Source organism: Cyprinus carpio, chromosome A16 (assembly GCF_018340385.1).
Source record: "Cyprinus carpio isolate SPL01 chromosome A16, ASM1834038v1, whole genome shotgun sequence".
In the NCBI taxonomy this organism is placed as follows: domain Eukaryota; kingdom Metazoa; phylum Chordata; class Actinopteri; order Cypriniformes; family Cyprinidae; genus Cyprinus; species Cyprinus carpio.
This window is the reverse complement of record NC_056587.1, coordinates 23,104,231-23,123,991: the sequence shown is the minus strand read 5'-3', so window position 1 is coordinate 23,123,991 and position 19,761 is coordinate 23,104,231. Positions and strand designations below refer to the sequence as shown.

At 35.4% G+C, this 19,761-nt stretch overlaps 1 protein-coding gene and 1 long non-coding RNA gene across 3 annotated transcripts; one reads left to right on the top strand and one right to left on the bottom strand.

Annotated features, from left to right (window-relative positions):
• Window positions 1-2,213: 2,213 nt before the first annotated feature.
• On the bottom strand, window positions 2,214-5,782 carry LOC109106607 (nuclear receptor coactivator 7-like). 2 transcript variants are annotated; one of them, XM_042773297.1, is made up of 3 exons: window positions 5,625-5,782; window positions 3,750-3,894; window positions 2,214-2,736 (listed from the first exon to the last, which is right to left on the bottom strand). In XM_042773297.1, the coding sequence occupies exons 1-3, from the start codon at window positions 5,648-5,650 to the stop codon at window positions 2,659-2,661; spliced, it is 249 nt and encodes an 82-aa protein (XP_042629231.1). In that variant the 5' UTR covers window positions 5,651-5,782; the 3' UTR covers window positions 2,214-2,658. The 2 variants fall into 2 exon arrangements, with proteins under 2 accessions (XP_042629231.1, XP_042629230.1); XM_042773296.1 differs by having other exon boundaries at window positions 2,214-2,550.
• An 11,287-nt stretch (window positions 5,783-17,069) lies between these two features.
• On the top strand, window positions 17,070-19,373 carry LOC122148081. The gene is made up of 3 exons (XR_006162079.1): window positions 17,070-17,187; window positions 18,922-19,092; window positions 19,169-19,373. It is a non-coding gene; the product is annotated as an uncharacterized LOC122148081 (long non-coding RNA).
• Window positions 19,374-19,761: the final 388 nt, after the last annotated feature.

Sequence of the window (19,761 nt, the reverse complement as noted above, 5' to 3'; positions counted from 1 at the left end):
GGTAATTATGATTTAAAAAATTCTTTCATTCATCAAGGATGCATTAAATTGATCAAAAGTGAGAGTAAAAACATTAATAATGTTGCAAAAGATTTCTGTTTCAAATAAATGCTGTTCTTTTGAACTTTCTGATCATCTGTGAATCCTGAAAAATAAAATTGTAAAAGTGTAAAAAAGCAGCAGGACTATTTTCAATATTGATAATAATCAGAAATGTCTCTTGAGTATATTATTATGATTTCTGAAGATCATGTGACACTGAAGACTGGAGTAATGATGCTGAAAATACAGCTGCACATCACAGTAAAATACATTACAGTTTAACACATATTCACCTAGAAAACAGCTGTTTTTAGATTATAATAATATTTCAAATTTTATTACAGTTATTTTGATCAAATACATGCATTCTTGATGAGCAGAAGAGACAGAAGAAACATTGACCAAAGCCTGGGATTGACCATAAGGTGGAAAGCTAATAGCACTACGAATCAGAGCCGGATGAGATGATGCACAGACTGTGATAAAGCTCTGTTATTGGTCTAATGGTGTGTAATGATGAAGTGATCTGCAGAGAGTCCAGGAATCCTCTCACAAAGTAGGAGTTTTCTCCACTCCAGCGGAAGATCTGCAGAAGAACCAAACACAGGTCAGAACCAGAGTCAGAACCAGATCCACACACTGAGAACTTGATCTTTTACCCGAATCTGGAACCGGAACCGGAACCGGAACCAGATCCAGAACAAGAACCGGAAACTGGATCCAAGAAGCGGTTTGGTAGGGTAGGTGGTTTATTTAGGGTGGTAGGTAATTCATGAGAGTATGGAATAGATGATGTATATGGACTGAAGCTGTAGAGGGTAGTCTGTAGCTGTTGAGTTTGAGTGGATGCTGGGTTTGTGCTGATAAGAGGTGATGATCCATCAGATCAAGATGTTACTTTGATGGTAAAAGCTATATGATATGAATGTGCTGAAACAGGCTTAGTTTTCCTGCAAAATATAATACATTTTTGACTGATGATATATGATTTGTTTTTGTTGAAAATGTATTAGTTTTTTTGCTTTTTTTTGTTTTTTTTTGGATTTTGTTTGTTTGTAAAGCACTATATTTTAATTTATTTAAATATTAGCTAAAGTTTTAGGAATTTAGTTTAGTCTATTTTTATTAGGTTTTGTTTTGTTTAATATGTCTATGTAGTTTTTAGTACAGCATGTCAAACTAAAAATGAAAATGAGAAACGCTGCCTTGGAAACTAGCTGAATAAATATGTTATTTTATTAATATTTTATAACGTTATTAATATTATATATTTTATTAATATTATATGATGTTATTTTATTATTGATATCATAAATAATTTACTTTATTAATATGTAATATTTATATTTTAAATATTTAATATAGTTTAAAATATCTCTTTATAGTTAACATTTATTTTATTTTAAATAATGGATTTTTTTTTAAACGGTTTTAGTTAAGTGTAATAAGCATTGATTCCCAAGAACTGATCAAAACCAGACTCTGAATGCAATGCAAGGTGTTTTGGATAAAATCATCTGCCGAATGCATGAATGTTAAGATGCACTTTATTTAGCACATGTTAAATACCGACTTGGCTTTCACCAAAATGTAATATAAGTGGCAAAATACAATTGCTTGCTTTATTTATATTTAGTGAAACTATATGCAGATATTCAGGGTTTGATGCATGCTGCATATAACATGAATAATGCATGTGCATGTCATCTAGCTGCATATGCCATGCATAATGCTTTGGATGAATGCATGAATGTGAACACTCTACCTGCTTGTCCGTTTATATGTTTAAATTCATGAATGTTATGTCTAACTCTCTCATCTGTCGGTATAGTGTGGTCAGGCTGGTGCCGTGCTCCGCGGTGCTGTACACCAGCTTCCAAGGGTAACCCTGCGTCCGTGCCGGGATGTGATTCATCAGCTGTGAACATATATCACACACATCAATCCATGCACTGCACACTTCCATCTAACACAACACGCAGTGCATCTATTTTACCAGTGCATGCATGATTTCACAAAAGCGCATCACTCACTTGTTCTAGATGATGCTCTTTCAGAATCTGACTGTGGTCTGTTAAAACGGGCAGCAGGTCATCAGATTCAGAGTCTGCGGAGCTGCAGACACGCTGGGACGGCTCTTATGCCTCTTCTTTTTCTGTTTGATGGTGTTGATATGAAGAGAGGAAGAGGAGAAACATCAGTTAATCCAGAAGCACATGCATGCTCTGCTCCTCTCTCTTTCTCTTCTATCAGAGCGGCACGTGTTGGTTTCTCAATGCAAAGCTAAATCTCTTCTAAACTCACCTCCACAAAAGGCTCCTCAGATTTATTGGCATAGTATAAGATCTTAATGCTCTGCTGCAGTGGCCTCATGTTGACTGATTCTCTCTGATCTGCTGTAGCTCCTCCTGTGCTGAACTTTCTGAGTGTGTTCTGAACTTTCAGCCTGTTTATACAGTGTTTCTCCTCCTCGCTGGTCCATCTCTCCGCCCTCGTCTCACATTTCAGCTGCACTTTCGTTTTAGCAAAAACACGACAGAACAGGAAGATCTTTCCAAATATGGTCTGATTTAAAAAAACGCTTGGTTTTTCACCTTCACCCACAGCGAGATACATTCATTCATGAGACCTCTCGCAAAACAGAATTGCATTTTGCGTGCATTTGTGTGGCTTTCTCTGTTTGTTTGTTTTTGACTGGAAAAAAAAAGAATAGAGAAAGACTCAAACACTAACAATCACTTTATTTTATTATCTTTGGCGTACACTTATGGTTTTTATGAATATTTTCGTATTTTCTGTTTTTGTTTTAATTTTAGTTAAAGTTTTGGTAAATCAGTTTTAGTGTTTTTATTTCAGTTTAAGTGATGAAAACGAGAAATGCTGCATTGGCAAGAAAATACTAAAAAGCATGTCGCCGCTCGCATTTAGGAGAGGGAAAGTACATTCATAAATTCATCTTTTTAATACCTCGAGCTGTGAGGGTTTGTATTTCTATTAATGCATTACAGGAGGAACCTAAAAAAGCTGGATCATTCTATAATTTAGGGTACATTTCATGTCTATTAAATCTAAGTACATTTCTCACATATGTATTCCGTGCACCATTATTTTCAGTTTGCTTGAAATTGCCTTAATCTCCAGTAGATTAGAGTTCAAAATAATCAAAATGAGCTGTATTTAATTTCTTTCGACAACCCAGATACCTTAGATAAATAGAGTTTAAATTGAAAATATTTCATTTTACCCATGTGCACAAAAATTCTGTCAACTGTTATTAACCAAACACTTAAAAAACTAAAAACAAAACCATGATGTGACGTTGTTTTCTGCAATATTAAAACACACATTCAAATTTGAGGTTAACCTAATCCGGAAAAGGCCTGCACTGAAATCATGAGTCAAACATGCTTTCTTTGTCATATAAAGATGCTTTTTAATGATTAAGCTTGGCAAATGATAAATATCAAGTGAAACCAATAGCTGTTTCATTGAGAAAGCACATCGTTAATGTACCCTAAATTATATAAAACATACATTTTATGATGAAAGAACAACATCTGAGCTGACCTCAAACTCTAGAACTACATTTCTGTCTTTTATGTAATTGTTTTATTGGTTTCATTTTTGTTTTGTCCAGCAGCAGCAGAAGAAAATAAACTCATAATCTGACTCATAATTCTGAATTGTGCGCAGCATGAATCACTCACCTCCCATTGTTCGGATGCAGAATGACTGAGAAAAGAGTCGATCACACTGAGCGCGTGGACCCTGAGGAAGTCCTGTCTGCTGCTGTGTTTGCTGTAGATGGTCTCTGGGGACCACTGGACGAAGAACGTGTACAGGTGATCCACTCTAAAGGGAAGCAGAAAACACGCTTGAGAAACTGAACTTTGCTTGCTTTCGTCAAATCATACGAGCGTTCACATAAACCAGAACTCAGATGCAATGCATGCAAACCCACGTGTGTTTGGCTGATCAGCTGCAAACTGACCAAATGCATTAAATCTGACCTCAAAACCTTGTGTGAAAGTGCCCTCAGTTCAGCAGACTCTAAAGCATTTACTCGAGAAATGCATGCTATTACTGGAAGTTTACATTCAGTGCACGTCAGACTTCAGTTATGCAACGCGCAGACATGCCAGCACATCTGGAAGTGATATTAAATCCACTTTCCAGCACACACAAGGGAAAGTGAAAACAATCCAGGATTATTCCACACTGTGTAAGGAACAGTAGCCGGGGCCTTCACTGGAACTCAGCATGAACCGAAATAGGAAAGAGCTGCTATTCTGTGCCAAAGATCGACGTAATGTGCTGTGCATCTAAGACTATTCTTCAGAATGAATTTACATCCACTTCCCAGCACGCTTGAGGGGAAGAGAGAACAATCCAGGATTATTCCACACTGTGTAAGGAACAGTAACAGAGGCCTTCACTGGAACTCAGCATGAACCAAAATAGGAAAGAGCTGCTATTCTGTGCCCAAACTCTATGTAATGTGCTGTGCATCCGAGCCTCTTCATTATACAAATAGAAAGAATTTAAAATAAGAAAAGATAGAAAGTGTGTTAATGTGTTGCATGCTTATGAAACATTCAGAATTTAATTTTAAGTACAAATCTCTTTGACTTCAATGCCATCAAAATAATTCAAGAATTAACTATAATGCATTACAGATAAATTAGATTAGATTTCTGGAAATACCTCATATATGAAAACATGTTTATGGGTAATTCATACAAAACACAGAATGCACTATAAAAACTACACTTGCTGCATATACAGTACATGCAATGTATTACATTTTATTTCCATGTTCCTTAAATTCCTCAAATTCCACTCTTAAATAAAAAGGTTTCAAAGGGGGTTTTTATAATTAACAATTATCAAGATGCGAGTCACTCTCAAACTAGTGTTATTTTAGTATCACTGATACACTATTATAGCTTGCGTTAATATTTTGATACATTTTATTAAGTTCATTAAATATTAATTTATTAATATAATTATTTTTATTATTTTATATATTTTTATTTATTTATTTAAATACTTATTTAAAAAAAAAAGTATTTATTTATTTAATTTTTATTTATTAGTTTTTATTTTTTATTATTTTCGTACTTTACGTTAAACTAAAAAAGAGAAAAATGTTACTTTGGCATCTAGATTAAATAAGGTTTATTATATTTTATTTTATTTCAGTTAATGTTTATTTTATTTCAAGTAACTTTTTTATGGTTTTAGTTTTAGTTTGCAATTAATTTTTTTTTTTTTTTTTTTTTTTTTTGCAATTAATTTTTTTTTTTTTTTTTTTTTTTTTGGTTATTGTTACATGAAATGCATACAGAACTTAACTCCCCCAAAGAACCTTTCACTGATTGGTTCTTAGTTCTTAACTATTTTTTTGTTATTATGAAGGACATTTTAATAATTTAAAGAACTCTTTTGCACTGTAAGTGCAGTTAAAAGATTCACAGATGTTAAAGGTTCTTAATAGCATCATCAATGCTGATAAAACAAGCTTTATTTGTAGACTGAGACTCAGCAGTGAAGCTGACTGTAAGTGACTGTGAGTTACTTACTCTCCCACGCTGTACACGACTCCCATGTTGATCAGAAGAGCTCAGACTGCAGGCGCTGAAGAAGACCGAGGCTCATATACTGTATATCCACTCTGAACGCTGTGTTTTTATACCTGCGCTGAGCTGAGATAAGCTGCTTTCAGTCACACAGCCGTTACACATTAACTTCAGTCTGGAGTTCTGCTGCCAGAGAGATAAAGTCCTAAAGTAACAACACAAGAAGGAAACATCAGCTGCTTCTGAGCACGTCTCGTTTCAGGTCAACATGAAACACTGTTTACTCGTGAATCCTGCGTGAACAGCATCAGCCAGCTCCAGAAACACACCACCCTCCGATCTGACCTGGAAACAGACGGAAGCTTTCAGGATTTTGACCATTTTAAAACAAAGGAAACTTAAACGAAGAAGCTACTATCAGAGATATCTGTGATTATTCAGATGCACTGTAAATAAATGAGTGTCAGCTTTCCACTCAAGCTGAAGACACACTTCTCAAACCAGTGTTATTTTAATATCACTGATATACTGTTATAGCTTTTTTATATTTTGAACATTTTTTTAATGTATTAAATATTAATTTTTAATATTTATTTATTTATTTTCTATTTATTTAATCCTCTGGACTCAAGCTGAATGCAAACATTTCATTATAATTCTGAATTGTGAGCAATATAAATCAGTTTTTGGACTTTTCCCGAATCATTTTATTAATGTATTAAATATTAATTAATTTTATCTATCTATCTATCTATCTATCTATCTATCTATCTATCTATCTATCTATTTAAATATCTATATCCTATATTGTTTTATTCATTTTTATTTATTAGTTTTAGTTCATTTATTTTTAGTTATTTTACTACTTTATTAGATACTTTTATATTTTATTTTATTTCAAGTAACACAAATGTTTTTATGGTTCTAGTTTTAGTTAACTATAATAATCCTGGCTAAAATTCACACCCATTTCTCAATTTCCGACAAAATTTGCAATTAAAAAAACTGCAAAATAGAAGCATTTTTTATTTATCCTTGATGTTTTTGAAAATCATTAAATTATATGCATTATTATTTGCTGTTTTAGATTTCTGGAAGTTGAGTGATTTTTTTTATAATTATGTTAACTTTCCTATGTAATTATTTATTTATTTATTTATTTATTTTTGAAGCAGAATTATTGAGTAAAGCGTCAACCACACTGTTTTTAATTTGATTTCAGGTAAGCAGTAAACAGATGCATTTACGTTCTCAGAAGCTGAATATACACAGCAGGCCGTGTGAAGCACTATAACAAGATGATGATACTTTTGGGGTTCTCGAGAAACAGGAAGGTGTCAGAATGACGCATCTTGGTGAATGTACGCAGTTGGCAAACCCTCAGAAGACTTGAAGGGTAACCACACACCGTCTGTCAGTGGGCAGCGCCTCAAACACTGATGATATGCCCTCCTCAGGAGTAAATGATACGCGCAGCTTGTTTGTTTGTTTTTCTTCCAGACTACAGTCTCAGTGACGCCTCTTGTGTTTTGGGGAATTTCTGCAAATGTACTCAAACTGACAGAAAGCACAGATATCAATCAGAACACAACACAACTCAGAGATAAGAGAGCACACACAACGGAGCTCAGATGCATTTCTCATGAGCACTAACTCTGAAGTGATTTAGTCAATATCACAGATACGGTGTCAGTCTATTACACACAAACAGGTGTGTGTTGAGGAATTACATCAGACGATATGCAGGTCTGTGCAGGAAAGATCTGAACCAAAGGACAAAGCCGTGTGTGTTTATATGGATGCTGTTATAATAACTATATTACAGTTTTTCTCGATTCGTAACACACTATAACTGATTCGTTCCTGAAACAAAGACACAATTCTAACACATTTCACCTGTTTTCACACACACTAAGGACCTGTTGTTGATTTTTCTGAAGTGAATAACGTTACGTGGATCGTGCTTCACAAGCTGTTTTATTTACGGTATAAATGATTGGAAATAATAGTTAACATTTTCAAGTCCATTCATTATTTGTAGCACGCAAGCCACCCAATAATCACAGCTTTGTGCTTTGTTAAAGTGCCTTCAAATTTATGATAGAATATATAGAATAAAAGTGTTTTTATGCTCTTTAATTTGTAGTGAGATAATTCGTCAGTATAGTGGCATGTGAATTAATGATATTTCCCCACTAATATTTGCAGCAAGAAATAAACATATTTGAATGCATGTTAAATAAATCAGAAGTATTTACAGTTTTTTACAGATGCTAGGACACATTTCTCAATACTTAGGTCGATTTTGCAGAACTCTTCACACAGTGAGCACAAAAGAAGTCTATGTGGGCTAAACTGAGGATCAATTATCATTGCTTTGGCACAAAATGCATTCAATGACTACATCTCTCAACTTTCATGAATTCTTTTCTCACTTAGACACAACAACTGCCAAAACTCTTTGTACGTACAGGCCAATTTGCACATGCTTACATACTGTTTTCAAAACTGTTAAACTTATGTTCAAAACAATAACATAATACCAAACTGAATAAGACAGCAATTTGCTACATTTCTACAAATGTATATTCTACAAAAATAATATTTTAATTAAATATATTTTAAATCTTAAAAATGAAATGCTATAAAAACAATTATAAATATGACCATCCACATGATCAAATGTCCCTCCTGGACCCAGTGAATGCTGGATGCCTGGATATATCAGCAGAAGATCGCCAGGGATGGATCAGGCATGCCAGAAGATTCTCTCCTAGGTGTATTGCTCTAGATGACATAAGATGTGATGTGGATGAGAACCTGTGGCCAAATGGAGAAGACCGAGTAGATTAGCATTACTATTGTATCTGTATCAGTGGATGGTGTGTATACAAATTCTTGTATTTTGGAATTAATAAAAATAAATAAACGACATAAAATATTGAAGAATTCTGCATCATGTCTGATTCATTCCAGTAACATATATTGCAGTGACTTATAAACAGAGATGTGTCCTTGTTTTACACAAGAAATCATTGTATAATGCTACATGTTGTTAGTGTTTTTTAGGTCATTGTTTTGTCCGGCCAGTGCAGGGCTCTATTCATTCCCTCGTTTCAACTAATAGTTCCCCTGGCCTCAGCACGCCCCAAACTGCCCGGACCCACGTGCACCTGCATACTCTTCTGGCAACAGAGAAAACTGTACACTCATAGAAGTCATGACCTGTGTTCATCTACTCTAGATCTGAATCAGTGTGTGTGTGTGTGTGTGTGTGTGTGTGTGTGTGTGTGTGTGTGTGTGTGAGATAGAGTGTGTGCGTGTGTGAGTGTGTGTGTGTGTGTGTGTGTGAGAGAGTGTGTGTGTGTGTGTGTGTGTGTGTGTGTGTGTGTGTGTGTGTGTGTTTGTGTATGTGTGTAATCTGTGTGTGTGTGTGTGTGTGTGTGTGTGTGTGTGTGTGTCTGTCTGTGGTTCTGTCTGTCTGTGTGTTTGTGTCTGTGTGTGTGTGTCCTGTGTCTGTGTGTTCACTGTGTGTGTATTTGTGTGTGTGTGTGTGTGTGTGTGTGTGTGTGTGTGTGTGTCTTTGTGTGTGTGTGTGTGTGTGTGTGTGTGTGTGTGTGTGTGTGTGTGTGTGTGTGTGTGTGTGTGTGTGTGTCTTTGTGTGTGTGTGTGTGTGTGTGTGTGTGTGTGTGTGTGTGGTGTGTCTGTGTGTGAGCATGAGTTGTGTCTGTCTGTCTGTGTGTTTGTGTCGCGGTGTGTGTGTGTGTGTGTGTGTGTGTGTGTGTGTGTGTGTGTGTGTGTGTGTGTGTATGTGTGTGTGTCTGTCTGTCTGTGTCTGTGTGTGTGTGTGTGTGTGTGTGTGTGTGTGAGTGTGTGAGTGTGTCTGTCTGTCTTTCTGTGAGTGTGTGTGTGTGTGTGTGTGTGTGTGTGTGTGTGTGTGTGTGTGTGTGTGTGTGTGTGTGTGTGTTTGTGAGTGTGTGCATGTGTGTTTGTGAGTGTGTGTGTGTGTGTGTGTGTGTGTGTGTGTGTGTGTGTGTGTGTGTGTGAGAGTGTGTTTGTGAGTGTGTGTGAGTGTGTTTGTGAGAGTGTATGTGCGTGTGTGTGTGTGTGCGTTTGTGAGGCTTGACTGATTGCACAGACACTATTGGAGGAGAGCTGGACTGGATGATGACATCACTGAATCATCAGTGACTCTTCTATTGTGTTCTTGCATCACTGACACACTATTTTCTTGTTTGATAGTGTAAAGCTGTTTTGACACATTCACTATTGTCTATAGCACTGTATAATTAAAGGTGACTAGACTTGACTTCTTCTTAGCCTCTCAGTGACTCAGACTCTTCCATCTTTATTTTAATCTTCCTGACAATTTCTGGCATTCCAGAGATAAACAGGGTGGAGTAGACGTGCCAATACATAAACTCCAATCATTATTCTAAAGGTACTGATTCATATCTGCTGTGAGCTTTCAGACTGGCGTAATGAGACGTGATTATCTCAGACGGAGTTTAAGAGAACATCTGCTGAAGTTCATCTATGTTTAACACGCTGTCATTGATTCTCAGTGCTTCTGATCACTCGAAAGACCTCTGATCTCAGTTCAGCCCCACAGCAAAGAAAAATCCAATAAACCAATCCAATCATTTATGCAATATTCTTACATTTTGTTCATATTTTCTGTTCACTTTCCCTTCATTTCATAATGTTTCAGAGTAAACACCTCATCATAAACATAAACAGGTGTTTTTACTAATTCTCCATCTCATTTTTCTGCTTCACAAAGCTCCATAATTCCTCACAACACCAGCAATAGAGGATAATGAAGCTGTTGTTTGGACCAAAATAATTACCGGTTTAATCCAGAAACAAACGGCTCGACTGATGCGAGAATAAGAGTTGGCAGAGCAAACCTACATTGTATTGTGTGGTTGGGAAATGAGAAACTCGGTGGTGGTTTGTGAAACTTAACTTCAGCAGAACTACAAATGGCTTCCTGTGGAACCAGAATAAAAGTACTGTTTGACCGTAAACCATCCCCACCCTCAGGTCATCCGACATTAGTATGAGTTTGTTTCTTCTTCAGATTTGGAGAAATGTAGCATTGCATCACTTGCTCTGCAGTGAATGGGTGCCCTCAGAATGAGAGTCTGATAAAAACATCACAAGTAATCCACAGCACTCCAGTCCATCAGTTAACATCTGGAGAAGACTAAAGATGAAACACATCCAGCATTAAGACGTTTTAACTCAAATACATAGAGTCTATAATCCATAATAACACTTCCTCAGTGAAAAAGTGTTCTGGTGTGAATCAGGAGAGAAATCTGCACAGATCAAGCAGTGTTTAAACAGCTCTAAACAAATATGTGTCTGGATTTTGATGTGAGAGACAACAGCAGATGCACTTTTTCACTGGAGGAAGTGTTATTATGGATTATAGACTCTATGTATTTAGCATTCACTGCTGAGCAAGTGATGCAATGCTACATTTCTCCAAATCTGATGAAGAAACAAACTCATCCTATTCTTGGATGATCTGAGGGTGAGCACATTTACAGCTAATGTTCTATTTCTAGTTTAACGGTCACATTACAACATATTACTGGTTTAGTCTTTATTTTAAATCTTCCGTTTTCTACATCTCCAAATGTCAGATTCTGAAACCTCCTGCAGGGAATGTGCTGAGGATGAATTTCAGCCGCTGTAAGCGTTGTTCATTTGTCTGTAGTAAGCACCTGGTTAAACTAGTTTGCAGCTGGTTAGTGAATAAGATGCAGAACACAATTGTCCCTTGTTCTCATTTTTGACATTAAAGCACATTGAGATGTAATGTTTTTCAGTGATGCAGTGCTGAGAGTAAAGCCTGTCTCATTTAAGGCTGTAATTGCTGGGGCTGAGTGTTTAATAAGTAATGATGTTGAATTTGGTCAACCTACTTGTCCTACTTTATAACCGCAGAGAAACGAATCACCTTTTCCAGTAGATTTCGCTTTCACGTCAATGTGAGCCTACAGTAATTTCCCCGGATGCGAGGAAACCACGGTAACCACTATAGATGTTGCTATAGTGATTTGTTACACCTTAAACGGTTACATTCATCTCAGGACAAAACTTTAGACCATAAAAACGAAGGTGTTTGGATGGAGAGCTTTTAGACTTACTGTACACATCAGAATATCATGTTCTGTCCGACGTTTTTAGGTCCTTGTTATCAGCAGTTCTCGAATGGAGGAGCACAGGCCTGACAGCAGGGAAAATATGATTTTAAATGCAAATAATAAAATGCCATTTAACACATAATTGTGCATAGATAAATTAATAAAGTATGGAGGAGCACATGGAATTAATACAGCTGCAGGCTGCATTTTGATCAAAAGTACAGTATACTGTTGTGAAATATTATTAGAATCTAAAACAGCTGTTTTCTATGTGAATATGTGTTAAACTGTAATTTATTTCTGTGATGCGCAGCTGAATTTTCAGCATCATTACTCCAGTCTTCAGTGTCACATGATCTTCAGAAATCATTCTGATATTATCAAGAAACATTTCTGATTATTATCAATGCTGAAAACAGTCGTGCTGCACAATATTTAAGTGGAAAATGTGATGCATTTTATTTTTCAGGATTCACAGATGAATAGAAAGTTCAACAGAACAGCATTTATTTGAGATAGAAATCTTTTGTAACGTTATTAATGTCTTTAAATTATAATAATATCTCACAATTTTTACTGTGTTTTTTATTAAATAAATGCAGCCTTGATGAGCAGATGAGACTTCTTTCAGAAACATAAAAATAACTTAATTATTCCAAACTTTAGCCCATGTGTGTAGTTCAAAATAGTGCACATGTTTTAAATTGCATGCATGTTTGTTTTTGTCTGTATTGGATGTAGTTATCTGAAGCACGAGTGTTTGATTCTGAATCAATAACACAGAACACAGTTTCAGAGTTAATGTTTAGCCGGCTGGACTGTGCTGCTCATGCGGTGCGTGCAAGGCGTTTATCACGTACCATCTGAAGTCTGGCATGAAGCAATTGCACTTCAATCACTTAAAGACCTTACACTACAGACGAGGTGGAGTATTATATAAACTCAGCACTCTGCCTACAAATCACACATCAGCTGAAATTCTGAGCTCACGCTTTGAAAAAATGTCATCGGTCTTTCCAGACATGGGCAAAGTGATGCATGGGTGCTTTTTACCTTTGAAAAGGTGGGCAAGAGACACCCACAGTGTTTCCAGCAGAGTTCAACGCTGCTGGTTTACTCCAGTGACCTGATTTGGCTTCCCGTCTCAAGCCCACGGCTAACATTCAGTATAATGCATTCTTACAAACATCTTTATAATGCATCTGCATGAGTTACATTTTCTCATTCTCATGCTATATTAAAAAGCAACACCTACAAAAAAGTCCAATGCTTTCCTGCAGAACTGGACTGTAATCTGTAAACTGATTGTTTTCCCCGTGGGTTAAAGGTTTGACATATTGCATGCATTCTATTTGACTGAAATGCTTGTGTTGAAATATTTTTTCTGTCAATTTAGAATCTACCAATGATGGCACTGCTAACATAAAATGTATATTCACTACAAAAATGATGTAACTTCCAAGGGTTGTTCACACAGAACACGTTTTTCCGTTTCACTGCGCTGCTTTCCTGTTTTTTTCATGTAAACGTGAGCTAGACAGACGTGTTTGACGTTGCACAGTCTTTCGCGGCGTCTCTCGCATGAAATTATGTTGTTAAACAAAGTTCAACTTTTAAAAAACACGTCTTTTTTCCTTCGTATTTTTCGAAGCAGAAACATTTTCTGTGTGAAAATCCCCTAAAATATTAGTTTTGGGACACTACCATCACTTATTGCAATTTTCAATCAGAAATTGCTAGTAAATTTCACAAACAATGACAAAGATTGAATTAATCGTGGCATTTTGATGTTGGAAACCTAGCGACTAACTGGTTTGTGTGGATAACAGGTTTCCTGAACGCTCCCCCCATCTGCCATTGGTAAAAGACAAAGATAGCTCCGCCCCTAAACTCACGTGATTGGCTGAGTTGGTGTTCATGGGAGAGACACTTCGGAATCATTTACTTTAACTCCCTAGCAACCACCTAGCCAAGCTTAGCAACCGGAAGGTTTGCAAACACTGAGAAAACTTGCAATATTTACAACAACGGGAAAAATTAAATTTTAAAATTCTGTAACTGTAAGTTTACTATCCCAAAAAATCCTACCTATTTATAATTTTATACTTCATGTTTCTAATTCTATAAGCAGTGTTGGGGAAAGTTACTTTTAAAAGTAATGCATTACAATATTACGTTACTCCCTAAAAAAGTAACTAACTGCGTTACTTAGTTACTTTTTATGGAACGTAATGTGTTGTGTTACTTTTTGCGTTACGTTTTCTCATCTGGGATGGATTTGCTTGTTTGTTTTTAATATAAAAAACTACAACTAAAGTCATTTTTGCTTGTTAGTGTGGTTGAATTGGATCATCAAAGGTCAGCAGCAAAGACATTAGATAATAAAATGGAATCAAATACATAAAGATATTTGTTATTTAACATATTTAATCATTGCATGTTTGCATCATATTCTGAGTTTGCGTTTCACTGTTTTTGTTAATTCTGAGGAACACTGAATGTGTTTTTATGCAGTGAGACAAGTAAATGCATGTTGACATTTAATCTAGAACTACAGTAACATCATGTTCACACACAACACCTCTGCACTTACTCCTGATTTCTCTCACCATGGCAACCGGAGAGCTGTCAGTCAATTCATGGGAAACAAAGTAACTGGTGTTACTTATTTGAAAAAGTAACTGATATTTTGTTGCAAAATTAAAAACAGATGGATTGCAATATCTAAGTCTGATAATGATTATAATGTAAACAAATAGTTGTGACAGCAAATAAATGTGGAAATGAGAATATGAGAAGATATAAAAATATGCAAATATTTGACTAAAGAGATGAACTGAAGTTCAAAGTAGAGGGGGAAAAATGAAGATGTGAAAAAGGATGTGAAACCTGTGGAGAAAGCAAGTCTGAGTTGCACAAAGATAACTTGATATTTTATGTCTATGAGGAAGGAAAGCACCTGCTGAAACCTTCATTTATTTGAAGTAATTAGTTGATTACTGGAGGTTTCTAGGTCATAGAAGTGCTCTGTCAGACACACTGGTGAACTCCTGCGGTTTTAACAGGTGAGCTGTATCTGTGCTCTCACGTCTCAGCTGAGTGAATAATATCACACGCAGGCTGTGAAACAGAGAGAGTGAACCTGTTCGAGAACACAGTCTCACACTGAAACACACAATAGACGTTTATACACAACACTTCTCATCAATTTAACATATCCTTAACGCTGAATAAAAGTATTAATTTCAGGGGTTTTTTTTCTTTTTGAAAGAAGGCAAAAATAGTCAACATTGATAATAATCAGAAATGTTTCTTGAGCAGCAAATCATCATATTTTCATGATTTCTGAAGATCATGTGACACTGAAGACTGGAGTAATGATGCTGAAAATACAGCTGCGCATCACAGAAATAAATTACACTTTAACAGAGATTCACATAGTAAACTTATGTTTTAAATTGTAAAAATATTTATCTATTTTTACTGTATTTATGATCAAATAATTGATGAGCAGAAGAGACTTCTTTCAAAAACATTAAAAAAATATGCCAAACTTTTGACTGGTAGTGTGTGTCTGAAATAAAAACAGAATATAATGAGAAATTAAAATAAATATAAAGGAAATATATTTTGCTGATACACCATGCATGCACTATAAAAAGCCATAAAGTAATATAAGCTGGATTGTAGATGATTATTATCCCACATTCTGCTCAAGTTTCTCAAGAGCCCCATCTTGTGGTCTTCCACTGGAACAACAACACGTTTCACAGAAGTTCTTACAGGACCTTGATGTTAAAAGCTTTGCTCCATGAAGTTAATCTCTTTCAAGACTAATCCAGCTACCGAACTAATCTTATTCACTGACATTTAATCTCAAAGGAATTCAAAAAGCCTCATCTCATATGCAACACATTGCCAGTGAAAGTGACGCTTGTGAAAGTGTGTTATTATTTGCGTATGTTTCTTGTGCACACAGTGAGCCTCATGTAACATGCTGGCAGAGGATGCACGAGATAAAAGGAGCGGAAATATTTCACAAGCTGTGAATTGATTGCACACTAAACCTGTCAACACAATTAAAGAACAGTTCACTGCTAATTATCCCCCTGTGATTGAAGCAGAATGGCTTTGATCACTCTGATTCAGAGAATCGGGACCACATCAAAGTTTGCTTGCATTTTGAAATCAAATCTTCATCATCATCTATATACTATACAGTACACTAGTGTACTATTAAAACCAAACGAGTAGGTCAAGCTCATTATTGTTCGTTTGACAAAGGATTTCGATGACAGATTAGAGTTAAGGATTTTCTATTTGCCAGGATTATTAAATTAAATCTCTAATCTATTGCAACGGCCAAACACTTGTCAACATCTTAGTGATTGTCCAGAACTCACTCTAAGGCGTTAAATGCATTGGCTACTTTATTTAGCAGCACCCTAGCAACCACTTCAACACCTTAGCAACAATGTAGCACAAAGCAGAACTGATTTCAAACCCAAGGCTTCTACTGTGGAAGTCCATAACTCGCATTTCTGAGAAAAAAGGCAGAATTGTGAGATATAAACTTTTTTCTTGCAATTCTGAGTTTAAGTCTCACAATTCTCACTTTTTTCTCACAATTCTGTTTTTTTTTTCTCAGAATCCTAAGTTAATATATCTCGCAATTCTGTTTTTCTCGCACAATTTTCTCACAATTCTGAGTTAATATTTTGCAATTACACTTTTCTTAGAATTGTTATGAAAAAAGTTGCAATGACCTTTTTTCTTCTTTTAATCCCACAGTGGAAAAAAAAGCTTCCGTATTCTACTGCATAAACTTCAAACGTCAAATCTCTTTTCAAACTGCATCATATTCAAATCACTCAAGGCAAATCTTCCAGTTCAAGTCGACTTTGTCAGGCCAGCGTTCAGAGATGCCTGGCTGATGTTTGTCCTTTCATCAGTGATTTGTCTGTAAATCTTTGAGCTTTGGAATGCCGTTGATCTGCTCCCATATTGAACTCAGCGTGAGTTTCTGCTCAGCCTTGCTTCAGGGATTGTGTTTGCCAGCGAGGGAATTTATTTTGGCAGCTATAAGCTGTTTTTTTCCATGCAAAGGAGACTTCAGTGACCTTATCTCCACGGGAGGTACCTATGATGAAAACTAACAGCTCACCAGCGGTGGTGGGGCGTTGTTGTGCTTGTTGGAAGATAATCTTGTTGTTGTGGTTGAATTAATTTCTCTTAAAAACCTTATTCTGAGAATAAGAATATGTCAGTCTTCGGCTCATGATTCTGTCTGCTCTCCACAGATGAACAGCTTTAGTTTAGTCTGTCTCCTTCTGTGCACGGGAGTGGCTTCCTTCAGATTTGAGGAGTTGACACAATATGTGAACAGCCATGAAGAGGAATTTATCGAGGTATTTCTTTGTTACATCTCTATGATACCCGCTGATCTTGTGTCACTGACAACATCCATCTACTCCAGTGACGTCTTCATGACTCTTTATTGATGCGCCTCATCTCTGCAGAAATGTAACACAATCAGCTGCAGATTGTAGAAGATGCAGTTATTAATTTGAGCTCAGATAAGATGCCTCAGGATTGTACAGTGTCTTTTTCTTTGATGGTTTAGTGTCGGCTGTTGATGTAGAAAGAGTCCTGCATGTGACGCAGGGACTCAAATATATTTTATTACATCTATGAATTAAGACTTTGTCCCCTCGTTTTATGAATCGTTCCCTCTTTAGGAAATCATGGCCATGATTTACTAATCCTTCACTCGTTTTAGTTAATTATTTCCTAATTTTAGTAAATCGTTAACTCGTTTTAGTTCATTGTTTCCTAATTTTAGTAAATCATTCACTCGTTTTAGTAAATCGTTAACTCGTTTTAGTTAATTCTTTCCTAATTTTAGTAAATCGTTAACTCGTTTTAGTTAATTCTTTCCTAATTTTAGTAAATCGTTAACTCGTTTTAGTTAATTCTTTCCTAATTTTAGTAAATTGTTAACTCGTTTTAGTTAATTGTTTCCTAATTTTAGTAAATCATTCACTCGTTTAGTAAATCGTTAACTCGTTTTAGTTAATTCTTTCCTAATTTTAGTAAATCCTTCCCTTGTTTTAGAAAATTGTTTCCTAATTTTAGTAAATCGTTAACTCGTTTTAGTTCATTGTTTCCTAATTTTAGTAAATCATTCACTCGTTTTAGTAAATCGTTAACTCGTTTTAGTTAATTGTTTCCTAATTTTAGTAAATCATTCACTCGTTTTAGTAAATCATTAACTCGTTTTAGTTAATTGTTTCCTAATTTTAGTAAATCGTTAACTCGTTTTAGTTAATTGTTTCCTAATTTTAGTAAATCGTTAACTCGTTTTAGTTAATTGTTTCCTAATTTTAGTAAATTGTTTACTCATTTTAGTAAATCGTTAACTCATTTTAGTAATTTATTCATTGTTTTAGTAAATCATTCACTTGTTTTAGTAAATCATTCTCCTGTTTTTAAAATCATTAGTTTTAATAAAAAAAAATTATTTATAAATGAATTTATTAAATTAAATAAATGAATTAGTCTATTTTGTTTTTAATTATTTTAGCACTAAACATTAAGCTAAATGAAAATGAGGAAGGCAACTAGTTAAAACAAACTACATAGTTACATATGTCTACATAGGTTTGATTAATTTGGTTTCAGTTACTTTAGTACATCAATTTAATTGGGAAATAAAAAAATAAAAAAAATTAAAATGAGAAACTTTGCCCTGGCAACTAGCTGAAATAGTTCATATTAACAAAACAAATATTAATAATGTTTTATTTCAGTTCATGTTTATTTTGTTTATCATGTTTATTAATGGCTTTAAGTAGAGTTTTAGTTAACTATAATAACCTTTAATAAATAAATAAATACATAAACGTTTACACTTAAGATTTTTATATAAAGTGACAATAAAGTACACACTAAAAAGGGACATTTCAAGTCAAAAAATAAACATTAACTGAAACAAAAATAAAATATTATTTTAATTGAATACTAAAAATGTTCCTCAATGGCGAGGCTATTACAGGTCATACTTTATATGAGAATCTATCTGAGCTGGGCTCTGAACTTGCTTGGTGTGTGGATTCTCTTTTGTTCTGTACTTCTGCATCCAGGATCCACAGCACTAGCACGTTGAGCATCAGCGTCACAGTCACCTGTGTCTCGTAGTGTTTGCCGTGGAGCCGGATCTGATCCGTGAGCGACGTCACAGGCAAGAGCATCATCACGCTGCCCAGCGGAGGCTCCGACGACGGCCTGCATTCACAGAACGAGAAGATCAGCAGGTCCCCGGAGCCCCTGCGTCTGTCTAGAGCTGCTCTTCACGCACACACATTCACGGTTTCATGTCTTGTTTTTCAGATACAGCTACATGGAGCGAACCAAGCTGTTCAACGCCTTCCTGCAAGAAGTGTCTCAGATCGAGAAGCACTCATATAAACACATCTCTTCATTACTAATGCCAACAAAACCAATTAAACAAGAGTTTTGCATGTTTTTATCAGTGTGAGTGAAATATGAACAAACCTCCAGAATATAGAGAGGCATTCTGTTGTACTGTATGTAAGAGAAAAAACTCTTTCAATACATGTATTGTAATTGAAATCTACAGATGCAAATAGATAAAGTGCAATAAAATAAAAACTCAAATGTGTATTACGGATGTTTTCTTTCCATTAGATTGAAATAATTCATCTTATGGAGTAAAATATACACTTTATGAAACAGAACAATACTGTCAAAAACTATAAAGTGCTATAAACTAAGATATATATATTGCAAACTAAATCTACAGATGCAAATAATGCATTAAACACATTTTATGCATGTGCAGTGGTTTTATTTGCATCTCTAAAATTAACTTTTATTCACTTGGTCATGTCTACAGGTAGTGACTTGTATTTTGTAATTGTACAAAACATGAAATGCCTTGAGAACACTTTAGAGTTGCCAGA

What these genes read in the sequence shown, in the direction of transcription:
- LOC109106607 (XM_042773296.1), bottom strand. Translation starts at nt 5,650, where the DNA reads ATGGGAGTCGTGTACAGCGTGGGAGA. An exon ending in GTCGTGTACAGCGTGGGAGA is followed by an intron (nt 3,895 to 5,624) that starts GTAAGTAACTCA and finishes GCTTCCCTTTAG; the next exon opens with AGTGGATCACCTGTACACGT. An exon ending in CTGCATCCGAACAATGGGAG is followed by an intron (nt 2,551 to 3,749) that starts GTGAGTGATTCA and finishes ACGAAAGTGCAG; the next exon opens with CTGAAATGTGAGACGAGGGC.